This window comes from Macrobrachium rosenbergii, chromosome 51 (genome assembly GCF_040412425.1).
Source record: "Macrobrachium rosenbergii isolate ZJJX-2024 chromosome 51, ASM4041242v1, whole genome shotgun sequence".
In the NCBI taxonomy this organism is placed as follows: Eukaryota; Metazoa; Arthropoda; class Malacostraca; order Decapoda; family Palaemonidae; genus Macrobrachium; species Macrobrachium rosenbergii.
This window is the reverse complement of record NC_089791.1, coordinates 52876656-52896040: the sequence shown is the minus strand read 5'-3', so window position 1 is coordinate 52896040 and position 19385 is coordinate 52876656. Positions and strand designations below refer to the sequence as shown.

Below are 19385 nucleotides of genomic sequence, written 5' to 3'. Positions count from 1 at the left end.
TTTTAGATGGACAGAAAATTTACCTTTAAGCCTTATATTACATCTAATATAACCTTGCAAATAAATATGAGTTTGGACCTATTCAAAATGACAATGATTTACTTAGTTTATCTAAACCAATGGGTCTTAATACCGGATATAAACTTTCTAATTTACTACTAAGCACTGGGGATTAAGAGCTGTATAGTTTTACATTTGTTTCAGCAACCAACAGCTGAGGTGTAGAAAAGTGTTCTCTTAAAGCCTTGATTTCTGTCTAGTGTTCCATGGGTCAGTCTCTTAGAACTCAGCTTAATTTGTCTTTACAAGCAACATGAATGTTTGTAGGTCCCGTTGCTAAGTAACCAATTGGTTCTTAGCCACGCAAAATAAGTCTAATCCTTCGGGCCAGCCCTAGGAGAGTTGTTAATCAGCTCAGTGGTCTGGTAAAACTAAGGTATATTTAACTTTTTTTGGTAAGAAAATAAGAGAAACCTGATTAAACTTTGGAGGACTTCTGGTTTGATAAATGCAATTTAGGCACTGGGGCAGTTTCAGCCATTCAGTGCTTAAAACAGTGACAGTGGGGGGGGAGTTGCAGTGATTGGATAGCAAGATTGAAGATAGGGAGTGGAATTGAGGTAAAGTAAGATGCTGAAAGGTGTGCAGCCAAAGGGAAGCTGCAAACACCCTTTAGTTATAACTACAGTGAACCAAGTCAGGTGCACTGACAGCAATATCCTCCTAAATGGTTTAAAGGATTTCAAAACAACAGCTTCCAAATTGCACGTGTAAATCAGTCCCTTTAATTTTTTCAGAACTCAGTACTCCAGTGTTTTTTGGCTTCTATTAACCTCCTGACTTTTCCCTAGTAGCACTTAGCTTAATTTTTTGTCACATATAACTTCAAATGTATTTTCCCACCAAAAATGAAGCTTCTCCTTCACACCAACAAGAGCACAGAATCATCCACATTCATGAAATACTCCGTCACTCATTTCCAACCCCTCTCCTATTCCAAAACTTGTACCTACACAAATTCTTGTACTTTTTCTCATCATTCCATCTTCTGAAATATTAACTAACTTAAGATTCATAACATCCACCCTAATAAGATATTTCATGTCAAAATACTGTAACCACATTCTTAACTACAGATTTGTCGAGATGTTTTCCTTTCAAAATACTGTACACTGCTAATCACTCAAGCTACCTTTTACTTTAATAATAAACTCCTTCACACCACATCTTGATTACTGTATTTCTCCCAAGTATGCCTTATGATGTATATGCAGCACTAAAGGATTTTTGCAAGGTCATTTTGAACCCCTTCTACACTGTTTTATACCTTACTCACTTTGCCCGTTCTCTTATATCTCTTCTAACATAAGTGCCCATATTCTTTCAACTACCTCACTGAAATTTACACCCTATTTCACAAGGTACTCTTTCTAGATGAGTCGCTTGGGAATGTGACCCAAGGGTCTGGCTAAACTACTTTATTGGCAGTACAGTATATATGAGTCAATCAGTTCTCAATTCGACTGTTTGCATCCTCTAAGTCAATGTGTGCTCAGAAAACACACACACACACAAAATCCACTACCTTTTCCTCCACTAAACCTTTGCCTTATGTCTCACATTCTTAACCACCTTTCAAAAACCATACTGGGTCAACTTGACAATGTTATCCCCTTATACTGTAATTCTTTATTATAAAACCTTTTCATTAAAACAGAACTATGATTGTTATCATATCAATGCCTTTCACCTTGCACAAATACATTAACAGGACATTTACAGGTTTAGACCAACACTACTAATACTATTCAACTTTGCAGTGATGCAAAAAAATCTATATACAGTGCTGAAGCACTAAAATCATACAATAATGGAAGAAGTTCAAGCAAAGAGTGTACAAGAAAAGATAAAAAGATGCTTTGCACATGGGGATTGAACCCAGGTCTCTCAAATGAAAGGCATGGGTGCTACCAACTGACCCACACAAGCCATAATGGCAATGTCATATTGTAATACATATTCCATGCTCAAGGATTTTCATAAGCATTCAATTTTTTTTGGTGTCAGTAATACAGCACTAATGAGTTACTTGCTCACCTGAATGGCACTACAGACACCACCCTACTCACGAACATTCAACTTACAAACATTCAGAGATACATATAAGCAGGATCGTAAATCGAAATTGTGTTCAGAGCACTCCCCTTTGCCACCCATAAGTTTTTAAATTTTGCTTTGTACTACATGCTATTCTGCACTATGTACAGTACACTGTATGTACAGTGTATTGTGGTTTAGGATGAAAAAATGTAAAGTACTGTAATGATTATATATCATACTGTACTTAAATAGGCATGAGTATGGTAATCAACTTACAAATGATTCAACATATAGATGGCCATCCAGAACGTACCTCATTTGTAAGTAGGGTGGTGGCTGTATATCTGTAAGTGTAAAATGCATAAAAAATGTGAGAATTATGTTTACAGTTTCTGGAACAAAGATCATCAAGAGTTGAGTGTAGTCTACCCAGGTTATTCAAGTACAGTAAAGGCATCCTTAACCCAATGACTCTGAGTTACGGAAAAAATCCATTTTCTTGCTTGCTGTTTTCTGAGGCATAATTCTTTCATGTAATGCACTAGAAACTGAGATTTAATGGGTTCATTCCAATATTTCATACTGATGAAATCCCCGTGGAGATGACACTTTTGTTGGGACAGCCTGATCGCTCACAACCCACAGGTTAGTTAGAAAGTGTTAACTGTGGTAATTTCATACTTAAATATTGTTCCACAATAGTTTAGTGAGAGCAGTCACATTTCTAAGTTCTCACAAAGGTCACCATAACAATTTGTTTCTAGTTGATAGGTGGAAATTTGAGTGAGAAAATTATAAGAACTGAACATCCTAATTAGAAGAAACCCAAGAGAAAAGTAAAAGGCAGAAAACCAAGTAGCTGGTGGCTAGAGAAATGATACTTAAAACCTTGAGAACCATTTACAGTGTACCATGGATGTGTTCCTTGTTCACATGTATACTTCCATTTAAAATGTGCAATGTCAGTTTATGTTTACATTATACCGTATAAAGAAATTATATCTAGATGAATATTTGGAGACAATGGACAACCCCAGCTAATTAAATATCATCATCTAAATAAAATTTCTACTACTGAAACAAGGACTACAACCACACATCACAATGAAAATGTCAAATGATGAATCACATGGAAAATCTTAAGAATTGCTAATCCACATAAAAATTAGACCAGTGTATTGGTCCTTTAACAATTCCTTGTTGAATGACATTTCTGAAACAATATGTCAGTCCAAGATTCAGAAGGCTTGAGGCTCTAACGGTTGTTGGGGAAAAATGGTGAAGATCTTTACTGTACAGTATAATATCACACATGGCAGTGACAGTAATTACAATCAGTAAAATAAGAGACAGGATCTCTGTTCAATTTTTGGGATGACAGTAAAAAAGAAAAAAATAAATTCATTTGCTACCACAATCTATTATTCTGAAGTTATTAGACCAGCATTTCATCATACAATCTCAAACTTCACAACGATGATATATCTAATAATAAAAAAATGATGGAATAATACAATTATAATCTCATATTTTTTATCCTCAATAGCAAAAGGAATTAAATATGTAATAGGATAGTTCACCAAAAACAATTTTTCTTTTCTCATAGTTGTTTAAAAAACCACACAAAAGGGCATACACCAAAGAGACATTAAACCTTGTAAAAATCATAATTTTAGAACAGGTGAATCAACATCCACACCAACTATAAACCTGAGATTCTGGAGGTGTGTTTAGATAGTCAGGATCCCAATAGCAAATATCAAAACTTGACTTTCAGGGTAAAATATCATACGATGTGGTCTTAGGATTCAGTAGGGGAAACACAGAATAAAAACCATTTAAATGCAGCTATGCGCAATATGCATAGCCCACACCTGGTGGTGGGGGCTTTTACAGATGGACCTCTCAACAAAAATTTAGCATAAAAAAAAGTTTGGAAACTAATAAATTAATTCCTTAAAATGTAAGCACTGAGTACCTTAAAAATGTTTACTTCATAAATTCTATATTAAAATAAATCCCAACACTGTAAAAGATTTACAAATTTAAAGTGCCTTACAATTTTAAATTGGTGCAGTACATTTGCAGAAGTTGGCAATGTTACCATTTCAAGCACTACAAAATACTGTACTTCTGAATTTCATAAAAAAAAAAAACCCTTTTTTGTCACATCATTGAAACCTTTCCTTTTCCTTTGATTTATTCATGGTACATTCTTGTTTATACTTTACTGTACAATGAAGAAAAAATTAATGAAAACATCTGCATTTTCAACCTTTTTATTAACTCTTGTACTTTTACATGACCCTTCAAATTCACCAAAATGGAGTTTGAGTAGAGGAAAAAAAATCACTGAACCTCCCTGGCCCCCAAAATAAAATAAAGAGGAAAAGGAAAATAATCACAGAATGTTGGATGAACACTTGACACAATTGTTTCTCAGAAATCCTAAATGGATTAAGTAAAATGCTTGTACAGCTCGTCTTTCTACAACGACACTATACAATGCAAGTCTCTTTGCTATAAAAGAAACAAAAGAACCAAAATGAATTAAGTACTGGTAAGTTCATCAGCAACTCTCAGGCAACTGTAAACCGTGCTTTTCTATATATTTTCTTCTCGCATTTTGTATGAGTTGTTCTTTTCTTGCCTGGAAAGAGGTCATTCTTTCAGCAGCTGACTTCCCAAAAGATTCTGCTGCTGTGCTCAGAGAGCCAGCCTGTTTTAAAGTTCCAGTTAGGCTGCTAGTCTCTAATGTGGCCTTTGAAACACTTGGCGCACCACCCAGTGAAGTGGAGGGTTGTGTGGTGGTCTTACTGATGCTGATGGAGGAAGATGAAGGGGAGGAAGAAGAGGAGTGGCTCATCTGACTGGTTGAGGCAACTGGATTTGGACTCAGTGGCTGAGGCTCAGGGATGGGCTCTGGAACATTCCCTTCCAAAAAGTTGGTAATTGTGAGGTCCACATTTTGTGTACGCACTGAAAAACACAGAAAACATATCTCTTCATAAATACAAAAAAATATATACAGCACTGTTAAACCCTTAATGATTTTTTTCCTTATTAGACAATTCTGGAAAAAGCACAAACATACAAAAGAAATAATAGTGTTGATAATTATACAGGATGTAATGATAGCAATTACAGCCTATATGTATATATACTATATAACTGAAAGAATATGTCATTCATTAGATAAAAGGGATAAATAAAATTTACTATTAACATTTTATGCTTTTTAAATCATTTACTGAAGCATATTCAAACAGATTAGATAACCATACCTATATCACGTTTAATTTGGTCCAGAGAAATGTGAGGAAGTACTTCTTGCACCTGCTGAGCCATTATGTGTACTTCTGGGCTAAGTAAAGGATTACTGCTGGCTGCAGCCTCTCGTGCCAGTCTTTTCATATACTCTACCTACAGAAGAAAAAATGGTACCACAGTAATATGATTCATTCAAATTACTGCAAACCTGAATTAAACCATGCTTATTATATTTACAATATGGAAAAAGAGTTGATTGTAAATTCAGACGTAGGAAAAAGAATGATCAGTACAAGTGCTGTATTGGTGATATTTTTTGACACTTACTTTGTCAGCTACAGTATGATTTGTGGCCTGAATACCAAGGGCTGCTGCAGTAGCAGCCTGGACACGAGCACCATACTCTTCAGGAGTTTCACTTTCACCCCTCCTCATTTCTCCAATATAACTGAAACAAAAAAAGGAGAATGGATAGCCTCAATCTCTACGTAACTACAGTATCCATTTCTGTATAAAAAAAGATGACCATAAGAATAAATAAATAAATAAATATCAAAAGATGAAACCTATTCATATGAAACAACCCCACATGGGCCACTGACTTGAAATTCAAGCTTCAAAAGAATATGGTGTTCATTTGGAAAAAGTAAGAGAAGGGAAAGGGAATTACAAAAATAAAATAATAGATGACTTACTCCATTACTATCCAATATATATCTTTACCTGACTGTGAAACTGTGACAGGAGAAAAATATCTGAATATGAGTACATGTACTGTATTATACTTCGTATTTGTGTTACATAATCACCAATATGAAATGAATAACACGTGACTTATCACTATCCAATTTATATCTCTACCTGACTGTGAAAACTGTGACAGGAGAAAAGAGCATGAAGCACAAATCGGCTGCCCATGATGCCCCAAGGACGGAGGGTGCTATTTGTAGGAGTGGAATTCGCCACACACGTAATCCTGCCACTAAAACTGACCCACTCAGTTCAAATGCCCATGAACCATATCTGAAAGAAGAATTGTAATTTAAATAATCTTTGTCTAATTTTATGTACAGTAGCACAGACCCTCATGAGGTCACCAATTATGACAATAATGTTCTCATGATTACACTTCATAAATTTTATCAAAATTCTTGATGCTACATCACATAATCATCATTATCTTGAATGTTTTTACATCAGCTTTCCCATTTATAGGGTCAGTTGTGAAATGAATCTCCTCCATTCTCCACTCTGGTACTCTCCTTGCCTGTCCTCTTATCAGGCCTGGTTCCATCTACTCCCTTGCCTTTCATATCTATTACTTTTCTTACCAATTGTTCCTCATTTCTTCTCATCAACATCCAAACAATTTCAATCTTTGAGACCTCAGTTATTTTCCAACTTCCGGACATCACACCTCTGTGCTAACTTATTTGTAATATGATCTTCCCACTGTATTCTGACCATGAATCCTAATGTTTCATGTGTAATATATAAAAAAAGAGTCTGCTTTTGTGCACAAAAACATATTTTTCAAAAAATGTTTCTGCCTTCTGTGATTTCCCTTGAAGTAATGATTATCCCAATTACTATAAAATTGGGAGGAAGCAAAACTACGCAACCTACTTGATGTGATCGAGACAACCAGAAAACAAATGTTACCATATATTTACTTCATGAGAGCAAGTGTGCCACTTGTAGTGGCCCCCTCAGGATGCAAAAGAAGAGGAGGGTTCCGTGAATCACTGAGGTACGCTCGAGCATTGGTTCGAAGTATTTCTCGTCCTTGTGTTACCCCAAGGTCACGGTAGCATAATAACATAGACAGTGCAGCTGGGAGATCATACACACTAGGCTGAAAATAAAACAGGAGGTTTTTTCCACAAATTCTATAGGTCTCAAGTTTATAAAAAAACATGAAAGTAGATTATCAAACACTAAAAGTAAATATAATCTTGATATATCAAAGTTTGTATATTTCCTAGGTATACAAACAGCCTTTTATGTAGTAGTATTTCTCAGAACGAGCTCGATATGACTGCTGAAGCTTAGTAACATGATGGTGGGTGGTGATTGGAGTGAATCCCCTGCCCACCTGCTTTAAGCAAACACTTTTTCTTTGGCATTAAGGACTACATGAGGATGTTAATAAAGGCTCTGGATTGTATACCCAAGAAAAATATATATTACCTTTAAAATTTGTTGCTATGGAAATACAAACCATTGCCTTTTATGTAGGAGACTTAATGCTCAAGTAGGAGAACAGTTCCTCAATCAATTGTCAAGCTGAATCTTCCCTAGATATGTCATGACCCCTATACAGGCTGTCATAGGAGACAGGTTTTATCTAAACACACTAGAAAAATTCAGTGAGTCCTGTTTCCTAGGTGACTGGAAAGAACAGGTCAGATGGCAACTAACATCCAGGTCAATTATTAAATAGTAGCTTCCAATGGGGACTGATGAAAAAAAAAGGGGGGAGATTTTGAAAGGGGAGTTGACCCTAGAGTATCAGGATTTATGGCTGAAGTTCAGTGAGAAGACTTTATTACAAATGAGGAATTAAGGAGATAGGGTATCAAAAGGCTGGAAAAAAGAAGATAGGTCTCAAATATCAAGACGATCAAGATATCTGATGAGAAGGGATGAGGAACAGTTGTTCAGGAAAGCAGCCATAAGAGGACTCAAGATATTATGAAAAATGGGATCAAAGACTCATTCCAGACTGGAGTTTGGGTAAAAAGATCCCAGCACAAAAAAAAAAAGTGGGGACAATATTTTGTAAAAATAACTCCATGAAGGAAACACCTGACATTAAAAATGTTATTGATCATGATGAATAACTGATACTCTTAATAATAAGTTATGGAATGAGTGAAGTATCATAGAATTAAAAAATAAGACTATTAAACATCTTTGTGTTGTTTATAACATAAGTACTGTATGTACTGTGTGAAATTTTAGTGGCAATTAATTTTCCAAATATTTCTCTGAAATTGAATGACAAATACTGTATATTAAACTAATATTTTAAACAGAATGAAAATTAAAGGATACCAGTTAGGACAGGCTATTAATTGCTCCACTGAACTGCGCCAGGGCACTGACCTGTGTAGGCTATAAACCAACCTTCATTACTCACTGGGAGGGGCAAACCCCAATTGTCCTTTAAGATGAGGTGCCACTGTATTAAGCAGTTGGTTTGTGTTTTAACCGGGCAGTTTTAGTAAAAGTAACAGTAAGTGGGTTTGCTATTTGAATTAACATAAATAGCAAGATAAAAATGCAGTAACTAGATTACATATATCACATTTAAGTTATTTCAACTAATGTTAGAAAATACTTGTGCATAAAGGAATAAAGCATCAGACTGTTAAGCATTCATAATTTTTTCATACATCTGAATTACTATATGTAAGAAATTTGATGCAAAATAAGAATGATAATGAGAGTAAACTCACAGTTATACACGGCAGAACAATAGATACTGCGAGGTGATCAAAAGGAGTAATGTGATTAGTCGTGATGACGCAACACGATTTATTTCTCTTTTCCACTGACTCTTCTCGTACAACTAAACCCAAAGTTACATACAGCACCCGCAAAACCACGCTAGAGAGAGAAATTACAGAACTTTTATATCAAATAATCAAATAAAAAGATCAATTTGTCTATTAACAGTTTTAAAATTTTATGCCAGAAAACATCAAACATCAACTTTCATCTAATAATTTCCATTATGTGCTCTACAAATTAATCAACAATCAGAATGTTTTAATCTCACTAACTAACCTAAAACTACATTCAGACAGTTGTCCTTACCTTCTGATAACTGTGTTGTAAGGAAGAACAGATGCAGCTAAAAATAACTGTAAAGACACAAACAGACGTAGCAAAAAGATGACGATGCCCAATGGTGTGTAAAGCAGGATGAACAACAAACTGGGGCCACTGGGCAACCTGTAATGGGGGAAAAAAATTGTTGCTGATAATTTATGAAAATGAAACATAATTACAAACACAAGCACTGTTAGTATGTATTAATGGATATTTCAAGTCAAATTGCTCAAATCTATTTATGGAATTGGGAACATTATGTACAAACATCCAAAAGCTGGTTCACTTGCCACTTGACACAGTTTAAAATATTTGATACTAAAATCTGCACTTCATTTAATTCCTCTAACTGTTGTCAAGTGGATATAACATCCATATTTAGCAATCAGGTATCAGATAACACGGGTGTAATGGGTTCCGTTGCTGTTGATACAATCCATGAATTGTATCCATCATTAAACGTAACTATTAGTTTTTAAGGTAACGGATACTTTTAAATCCCTCTCAATCATTTTCTTTTATTATTTACTTGGAAAACTAAAAGCATAGCTATACATTAATACTGTACAGAAAAAATTAAACCACCTCAATGTTGACTTATACTGACGAATAGCATATGATTACAATATATCTTATATGGATACAAATGAAATATGGTTACAATACAGAAAAAAGATTAAATTCACTTTGTGTAAAATGAATTCATATAATGTATAATTTTAAAACAGCATGCAATATTTCATACTTAATTCATATTTAAACAAAAAGTCTTAACTTAAACAAAAGCTGGTCTAGTTCTTGGTGTTTGATAACAAGGTACATTAGTTATCTAGTGGCTAACGAATGCGGGCTTCTGTTGTCCTTTGACATCAAGAACAAAAGCAAGATCAGTTAAGAGTGAGACTGTGATAAATAAAGACTCTCAGGTTTGCATGTGTAGTAAAAATGTGCATCATCTTAAAAATTTGTAATTTGTTCCTACAAGGATATAAACCTTCATCTTTTATATGAAGACTTAATCCTTTGGCAGGAAGTACTGTCTACTGATCATGACTGATGTTCATATCCCACCTGGAAATGTCAGCTTCCTGGTCACGCAGGTGAACAAGCAAAGGAAGACTCCTGTAACCACCTGTGCACCCTGACATGTACGATGTTGAAGATGACAAGGGCCCTGTGTTAGTATGGCTTGTTTGTAGTCTTACTCTAGGAAAACAATAAAACTCTGGTTTTCTGTGTGGGGCATTAAGACTGGCTCAGAAGATAGTATATTATCATGAAAGTATGCTCTGCACCCTTGATTCTTGTTAAAAGAGGGATGGGTAAAGTCACACCTACTGACTATCAAAAGTCAGGGATTAGGAGTTCTGTTATGTAAATAACCTACACTTGGCCCAACCAGCAAGAATATAGCTGGGTAGAAAACAGAAGAAAGAAAATACCAGTCTTCCTTCTTCAACTACCCTTTCACCCCGTCAAGCATTGGGAGAGATACTACAACTGTCTTAATAGAGCTCAGGCGTTAAACATTTTGATCAGCTACACAGAAACAATGTATCCATGTACTTGCATGGTACACCATGCCTCTCAATTATAAAGAGGCAAAAGTGATTAGTGTTGCCACACTCCTGCCTTACCTGCAATTCTGTACAGATCAACCTCACAGTAAGCTAGCCTTCATTGATTCCAAGAGGTACTTAACTATATCCTAAAAATGTCAATTCAGGAGGGACCCCTTAGCACATGGGAAACATCAATAATTCTCCTGTTGTCTGGTTTACTGGATGGGATGGTAGTCTAATAGGCCTTGGATTAAAACATACAGAAGAAATAACAAATTACAGCCTGTGGTCAACATGTTCTGTGGAATATAATTGAAACTGGAATACAAAATTCAAACCAAAGGCCAAGAGCTGGGACCTATGAGGTCATTTAGCGCTGAAAGGCAAATTGAAAGTAAAAGGTTTGAAAGGTGTACCAGGAGGAAAACTTAGCAGTTGCGCAATGAAAACATAGTTAGGGGAGGGATGAGAAAAGTAAGATGGCAGAAAGAGAATAAGTAAGATGGTGCAGCTAAGGGACGAAGGGACGCGGCAAAGAACCTTAAGTAATGCCTGCACAGCACGCGATGCACTGACGGCACTAGGCCTATTCCCCTATGGAGATGTGTTCCTCGAGAAATGATACTAAGAAACTTACATAACTACAATGACCAAGGCAGACCTGAGGGCCACGCAATGTGACCGAAAGGTCTCGAAAATATCCTACCCAAGATAGCCTATAACAGGATGGCGTCAGACTAAGTTATGGTACACTACCAGTGCGGTAACCGACCGAAGCCACCATAAATTACTTTAACCTAGAATGCAAAACTTAATTTAATAGGTTATATAAAGAAGTTATTCCTCAGGTATAGGATAGTAAACGAAAAAATTACGATAAAAGTAAAATTCGAGTACTGGGAAGACTACCGTAGCCTATGGTACCGGTAATTAAACCATCATATTTCTTACTTACTGCCACCAGCGCCTATTCCGTAATACCCACCTGTTTTTGACAAACAATGCCTCAATCGGTACCGCCATGTTGACAGAGCAGTATGGTCATAACTTAAAATAAAATCATATTTAACTTTTACGCAGCCACTCTCCAGCTGTATATACACTAAGGCTTCAGGTACACTGGTTAAGTCGAGGTTGTGTAATCAAGGACACTCGAAATTTTTTCGTCACACCAGCTTCTGAAATTACAATTTAGCGTTAAATTAACATATAATTAGCTAAAAATATTTAATTAAGTTTAAAATAAGGATATTTTCTGGAAATTTATAGCAAGGATAACTGAATTTGACAAACCAATTTCTATTTCAACCACTTTGTGATACTGAAATATTTTTCTGGCATACGTCATATGATCAATGGGCTAGTAGCTTTTTAAAAACAAAATATGTGTAATAAGACCTACGTAACTTACATAGTTTCAAAAATAAAATATTTTTTATTAAAAATAATTCTAAACAAACTAAAAATTACGTTATTGTTATTCTGTATACTCTATTTTCTAACATGTATTGTACTAAAGGTGTACGTTACGTTGTTTACATGTATCGTGACAGATGGCGACACTGGCAACAGATTTCAGTCCCAGTGAACAACAAGAAAATGGTGAAGGTGGAAGTCGTGGTTTGACGAGCAGACGAACATAGGGCTTTCTCCGTTCTCGTGATGTGATTAGTGAATTTATTTTGTGTTTCCTTTATTCTTAAAGAAATGGACGGTACGACTGACCACGACCTGATACTCAGAGATAATGCGTCGCCGGAAAGAAACGATTCATCATCTGAGGCTTTTCTAAAAGATTCCTCTTCACCCAAGAGTGGAGGCATCTCTAAAGTTTCACTCCGTCTCCTGCCTTTTAAATCTGAGTCATTTAAGGCCCAGTCGCTTCTGGCCCGGTTTCACAGTTCTAGGAAGTCTGAAAGTGGCATAAAAAGTGACCTGAAAGGGTCAAGTGGACCTTGGTCAAGTTTCAGTCGCGGAGGGAGGACTCCTCCCAAAGTGGGAGCAGGTAATTTCGAGACCTCGCAAGGTGTGGGTACTGTTAGTGACACGGAAATTACATCTGCGAGCCTTCCCGATGACCTTAATCAAAATTCTGGGTTGATCAATTACAGCAGCACAAAAGCAGGAGATAGCTCAGCTGCCCCAAGTGACGATGCAGAGAAAACATCTGCTTTCGCTTGTGGGGAAGATGCCCCCTTTTTGTCATCCGAGGGACAAAAGTCCTCGGAAAGTTGGTTCGGTACCTGGCCAGGACGACCTAGAAAATTGAAAAGCCTGAAAAAAAGGTTACTAACATCTGGGACCAAGAATGCAGCCACCGATCAGTTTTCTAAAACTAGTGAAAGAATGAAGGATGGAGAGGAGACTAATAACCAAGTTGGTACAGGGTCGGAAAAGGCTGTCATCAAGGACCGTGAACAAAATTGCAAGGGGAAACTTGATGAATACAGTGAACTAAACCTGAGTAACTTCACAAATGATCCTGCACATCATGTCTCTTTAGATACTTTACTAGAATCTCTGCCTTTAATATATGATCCCACAACACGCCAGTTGTGTGTGGGTTCTGCTAAGAAAGGTCACAATGACAAACATAACAAGAGTAGAATGTCAAAGGCATTTTCTCCAGAAAGATCTGAGTCAAGTGAGGATGCACAAATTGAGAACAAAGAGCACATAGGATCTGAGGTACGCTCACTTGACGCTGAAGATGAATCTCAGAAAGAAGCCTTACTCAAAACATATGAAACTGGAGACAGTATAATCTCATCTAAGCATTTAGAAATCATACAAGAGGTTGATGAAAGTAGTGAAAGTGTGCGTTTAATAGGGAAAGGGACTCCGCAGTCCGGCAACGTCAGTGGAAGTTCCTCTTTGGAGAGAGGAGTTTTTGAAAGTCCGCGCAACAGCTTACAGAGAGCTAGTACAACTAATTCCTTATCAATAACTGATGCTAGTTCTTTTTCAAGTTTGTCAAGTTCTAATACTGAACTGTCAGCATATTCTGCCTCTGACAGTGCAGTGTGTTTGGCCTCACATCTTTCAGAAACAAGCTCCTTACGCGACTTTCCTTTCGGTGAAGGGGAAAACAAGAGTAAACGAAAAGGGATCACAGACTTTTTGACTAGGTGAGTACTTCACTTTGTTTCACTTTGTTTGGTTTTATGTACAGCCCTGTTTCACTTTGTTTGGTTTTTTATACAGCCCTCCACAGGGCCCCTGTATGTTCTCAAAATAAGGTGCTTCCTATATTTTAAAATTGTCTCAGTGTTTTCACGTCAGCATCATAGCTCCTGCAGGATAGGAGAGTGTTTGGTTCTTTTATTTTTATTTTTATTATTATTAAATTATGCAGAAGATTATTAGTCAAAGCCATGACTTGTATAATTTTTCACCTTTGATGCCAATTCTTTATATACTGTGCAATTATTGCCATCATATGTTTCATGTTTAGTATCACTATAACCTTTCTTTACACAATTTTTACACCCGAAGATGTTGGTAGCACATTTATGATTTGTGATTTTCACCACATCTAGGGCAAGCTTGGTCATATCTACAATTTGCTGCGCTGTGACCAAATTCCTGACATTTACAAGAACCTGTTGTTTTAAAAAACTAGGCATCTTTTTATTTTTGTGACAGAGGTTAAATTTTTATTTAGTTTGTCAGTCCTTTAGCAGAATAAGGATATCAGAAAACCATTGAACAAGGTGAGTACACATGTTCTGGACCAGGACTTTTGTAGTGCTTCATTTATTGTTATCATTGTGTTGATGTTCATTTAAGGAACAAGTAAACAGTTTCCTGTCGCTTTTGGAAGAAAGCATGGGTAATTGTAAATTGCTTCTTTATTTTTGGAAAAACTTGACTGGTTCATAGTACAATATTTGGGTAGTAACTGTACTAAATTTCCTTGTATTCATAATACTTGTTTTGGAAAATTTGAAAATAGCCTAATTTAGTAAACGATGTTTTAACAAATTACAGAGCAATTCCGTAAACACTGAGGATATGAAAATATATGATGAAAAATATTACTATTAGAAGTGCAATATCCAGGTTAGTAAAAGAAACTGTGGAAGAAAATGGAAGGGACAAAAGAGAGAATACAAATCATGAAAATTTGAATACAGTATATATCTTCTGTAGATAAATCGAGAGGAATATATGAGCTACCGGCAAATAGAAATTAGAATCACAGATTTTTGTCAACAAATGAATCATGTTTTGTTAGAGATAGTAACCAACGGGAAACAAAATTACAAAGGAAAAGGAAGTACAAATACAATATAGAAATAACAAAAAAAGGACTCTTCAGTATGATGCAAATTGCATATAAGTGCATTGTTAGCAAATGATGTTCCAAAGGAGTGTATTATTCAACTTAAATTCTAGCTAAATAAGCACCAGGAGTGGAAATATGAAGAATACTATTCAGACTGTTAAAAACATTTGTGATCATCATCCTGGTACAGGTTACATCAAAAACAACTCTCTCTCGTAATAAAACCTATCCAACAGTGAAAGACTTATGGCCTATAGCCTTGACAAACACATATAGAATTTTTATGGCCTTAATAAAAACAAAAAAGAACATGTTCATCTTCATCCTCGTTTATTGGGAGACCTTTAATTGGATCATCTGGCAGGCTCATTAATTGTCAGTTACTGTGTATAGATTTCTTGAATGGCTTGTTCTGTCATGTCACACTTGCTTATAATAGATTTTTTTTTTTTTTTTCTTTTAGTATTTGATCAGAGCAATGTGCTGAATAGTCATGGTGTCATTTACAGATAATTTTTTATATTTTTGTTACCTCATGGCTCCAGTAACCTATATTGGCTTTTGCTCCTTCAGGTACAAATTTATGCTTTTGGTAGTAGCCTGCAGTATATGTCTGGGAGGTCTTATACATTTTTGCATTTGTAGTCTGTTGCAATATGCTATATATGACATTTTATGTTGCAATATGCTATATATGACAAAATGAGTAATTTTTATATTCATTTCTTGACCATTTGAGCTTAGTTGGGATGGGTGTAGGAGTCCATCCTGTGGGGATATATTAATTATTATAGGTTGTCATGTTATTGAAAACCAGGAGTCTTCTATACCAGTAAATTATGTGGTAGGCAATATATACACTTTTAGTTACAGTCTTGTGATTACAAAATTAGCTTATGCAGAAATATTTTTAACATACTACAGCGAGTCTAATGTTTCTTTGGAAGAAATTGATGACAGCCTCTCTGGAACTGATTTTAGTTCTTGCTTGATTTCTAGAGAAAGATACGGGTTTTACCAGTCTTTAATACAATACTGTCTTAATGGAACAATCCAGGAAAGTTGGCTTGTCTCATTTTTTCTCAAGCATGCATCAAAGAACTGCTACCTGCAAGCCTTTATCCAGTGACTTCTTGAAAACCTTTAAAATAAGATTTGTTGATACTGTAGTGCACAGGAACTAGACACCTACAGCTACTTTCCAAACAGAATACCAGTTTTTCACGTGCATAATACGGAGATGATTCCTAATTGGCTAAAGTCGTAGGTTGCAGTAAAATTTGGATTCACTATCCCTACTACTGTATTGTGCTGTAAACAGCCAGAGTTTTGCAAAAAACTAGTTTTATCGTCATTGGCTTTTGTACTATTTGAGTAAATGCCCAGTGATACCCAAGATTGGTTCCTTTTAGTTGGAATTTAGTGCAAGACAAAAAAAGACAGGTCAGGCAATGGATAGATGGAATGAAATAGTGAAATCAGATAGACAGTTGTTTACAAAAGTAAGATTATAACATGTCTTGTGTGATCCGTATTGCTATACAGACATTAGCCTTGGGATGTCAGTGAAGCTGTATCCAAAAGATTTTGTTTATATGAGAACAAAGCTTTAAGAGGAATATTAATTGTCAGATGGCTGGAATGTTAGAAACTACCTTTAGGAAAACTAGGTAAATTCCATATGTAGATGAGAAAATGATAAAGGGGGCGTGGAGATTGTTAGGACACAACCTTCGCACAACACCTGGTAGAATAGTATACAGTATAGGCTAAATGATAATGTCAGCTGGGCCCCTGTAAACACCAGAAGAGTTGAAAGACCAAGAAATATTCGATGAACACTATGAGATGGGAGACGGGAGGTTTATGGAAATTAAAGTACAGGAAAGATATGAAGGGCAGAATTTCACAGAAGCTCATCATGTCACAATGTCGTTTAGACTAACTCTATTTTAATAATGGTAATTATGGTATTTGCTGTTACTACAGTTTACTTTTATAGAGCCATTTCTCTTAACAAAATATTTTTAATGTATGTACAGTATTACTTTACCTATTCATCATCCAGAAATGTTGAAGTTGGCCTGTATTAATTTTTTAGGTGAATTCCTTCCCAAGTTGTCCTGATGGGAAGACTCACCATTGCGACAATAATAATGTCAGTACTAATAATATATAAAAAGAATCTTGTATAATGAATGGCACTTGTACAAAAATTTAATTGGTAAGAGGCCGTATGGCCTCTTTAGTTACTTTTTTTTGTAAGAACGTCATTCATCATATACAAAATATTTTTATACATTTTATGCATTGTAGATAAGCCAAACGAGTACCGTAAGGGCAAAATGGATGTGGAGAGACAGGGAAAACAGAATTGGACATGTATGGTACTAATGTCCCTGTTGAGCAGTACTGCCGCATCTCGCTGCCAACACAACATCGTTAGGGTGCATCATTAACTCTTGATTGGTTGCCAGGAAGTTTGGTGATGGTTATAATTTGGAAAAGTTCATGTGTAAGAGTTTTACAAGCTTTTCCGTTGTATCTTGAAATTGTTTGAGCTTAATTGTCCTAAAAATTTCGCATTGCTAATTGAAATTATTCCAAGTAGGTAATGTTTTGTTTGAATGGTCACTCTAAGAATTATTGGAAAGGGTTAGGCCTAATGTATACCAGTACGTTGTTAGTATTGTAAAAAAAAATATATATATATAATATATATATATATATATATATATATATATATATATATATATATATATATATATACATATACATACACACACACACACACATATATATATATATATATATATATATATATATATATATATATATATATATATATATATATATATATATATATATATATATAGTGTGTGTGTGTGTGAAATGGGCTTTTGATTTTCGAAAATGGAACAAGACAAAAACTTTTGCTCTGCGAATATCATCGATCGCTCATTCGAGTTTGCAGCCGCTTGATTTAAATTTTTTATTTGCTATTTGTCAAGGCCTCTGGAAGGCGACGGTGAGGAGTGGCAGACAGTAAAATCAATGAAAGAAGAACTGGAGAGAACCATGAACAGGAGAAAAAAAAAAGAAAGATCCCAGAATTTCAGGTAATTGACTCTTGCTGAAAGCATGATCTGATGCGACAGTTTTTTTTTTTTTTTTTTTTTTATCAAATACCTTGCCTGGGAAATTAAGCATTGAGCAGTTTAGTTAAATCGTAAATATAGAATGAACTTTAGTAGTTTCGTTAAGTTTAGTTAATCATATAACAAGTAGTTAATTAACTGCAGTGAGTTGTAGCTGAAGTGGAGAGTGGAAGAATCTGTGTACTCAAATAAGGACAATAAAAGTTGTATTTGAGGGGGTATGTTTTATCTGATCGAAGGAACAATTGGTTGATATTGGTCTGTGAAGGAAAGTGTCATTGCCTGTGGGATACCAGGGCGACGCTCTCTCTCTCTCTCTCTCTCTCTCTCTCTCTCTCTCTTACCTTGGGTGAAAATCTGGGCGACCTCAATATTTTCGAGGCAAAGCGATCATCTTCAAGTCCTTTCAGGATAATCACAGGGCTGAGAAATGAAGAGTAAGAAGTGTACATCACTTTCGTTCTCCATTTGGAAAGTTAATCGTCAATTGTTCGTGTACGTTCGTTGATGTAAGACTTAAAAGAATGTAAGCAGTATGTTTTCTTACTGCAGAGATCCGGCAATAAAACACGTGGCCTACAAAGGACAGGAATTTTTGAGCGTTGTTCATGCTAAAGCCGAAGTCTTGATGTTCCCTAGACCCTAACTTACAGTAGGCTAACCGAGGAAGAAGGAAACTAGAGCTTGATGCACTTCCTCACGGGTTTTGGACAAAACAGGGTATAGCTTTCGTCTCTCTCGGTAAATTGACTGTGCTACACGTCGAATATCACCAGATTCCAGCAGATTTTCAGGTGGTTTCTGATCTTTATTCACCTTTTTTAGATTTTCAACAACTCTCAAACTTTGTTCAAATATTCAACAACCCTTAGACATATTTGCCTACTTCCTTTTGCACCATCTCAAAAATGACGATGAGGTAAGTATCTTACACAATAAGATTGCCCATTTTCTGCCTGTTCTAACCTTGTCCAGGACTCGTGGTTTAAATTTAATGTAATGACGTTTCTCCGTGCTTTTCTTGACCTTTCGCTGGTTTTTGTCTTGTTGCATCCAGATTTATTTTACTCTGTGACATCACAGGGTGTCCCTAAGGGATGTGGTGTATGTTTTATATCGGATTCTGGGTAGATTTTGATATCGATTCCTTGAGCTGTGCATGTGCTGTTG

General features: G+C 35.8%; 2 protein-coding genes across 3 annotated transcripts in view; one reads left to right on the top strand and one right to left on the bottom strand.

The window, feature by feature from the left end:
* Nucleotides 1–3619: 3619 nt before the first annotated feature.
* On the bottom strand, nt 3620–18927 carry LOC136833409 (lipid droplet-regulating VLDL assembly factor AUP1-like). The gene is made up of 9 exons (XM_067095517.1): nt 18560–18927; nt 11755–11947; nt 9193–9330; nt 8832–8982; nt 7044–7225; nt 6232–6393; nt 5698–5818; nt 5385–5523; nt 3620–5079 (listed from the first exon to the last, which is right to left on the bottom strand). Exons 2-9 carry the CDS (start codon nt 11790–11792, stop codon nt 4670–4672), a joined length of 1341 nt encoding a protein of 446 aa, XP_066951618.1. The 5' UTR covers nt 11793–11947; nt 18560–18927; the 3' UTR covers nt 3620–4669.
* The window catches only part of LOC136833408 (TBC1 domain family member 12-like), a 65017-nt gene continuing 57931 nt past the window's right edge, over nt 12300–19385 (top strand). For both annotated transcript variants that reach the window (XM_067095516.1, XM_067095515.1), the window contains exon 1: nt 12300–13897. In XM_067095516.1, coding sequence (XP_066951617.1) covers nt 12477–13897 — 1421 coding nt within the window. In that variant the 5' untranslated portion in view covers nt 12300–12476. The remainder of the gene's footprint in view (nt 13898–19385) is intronic.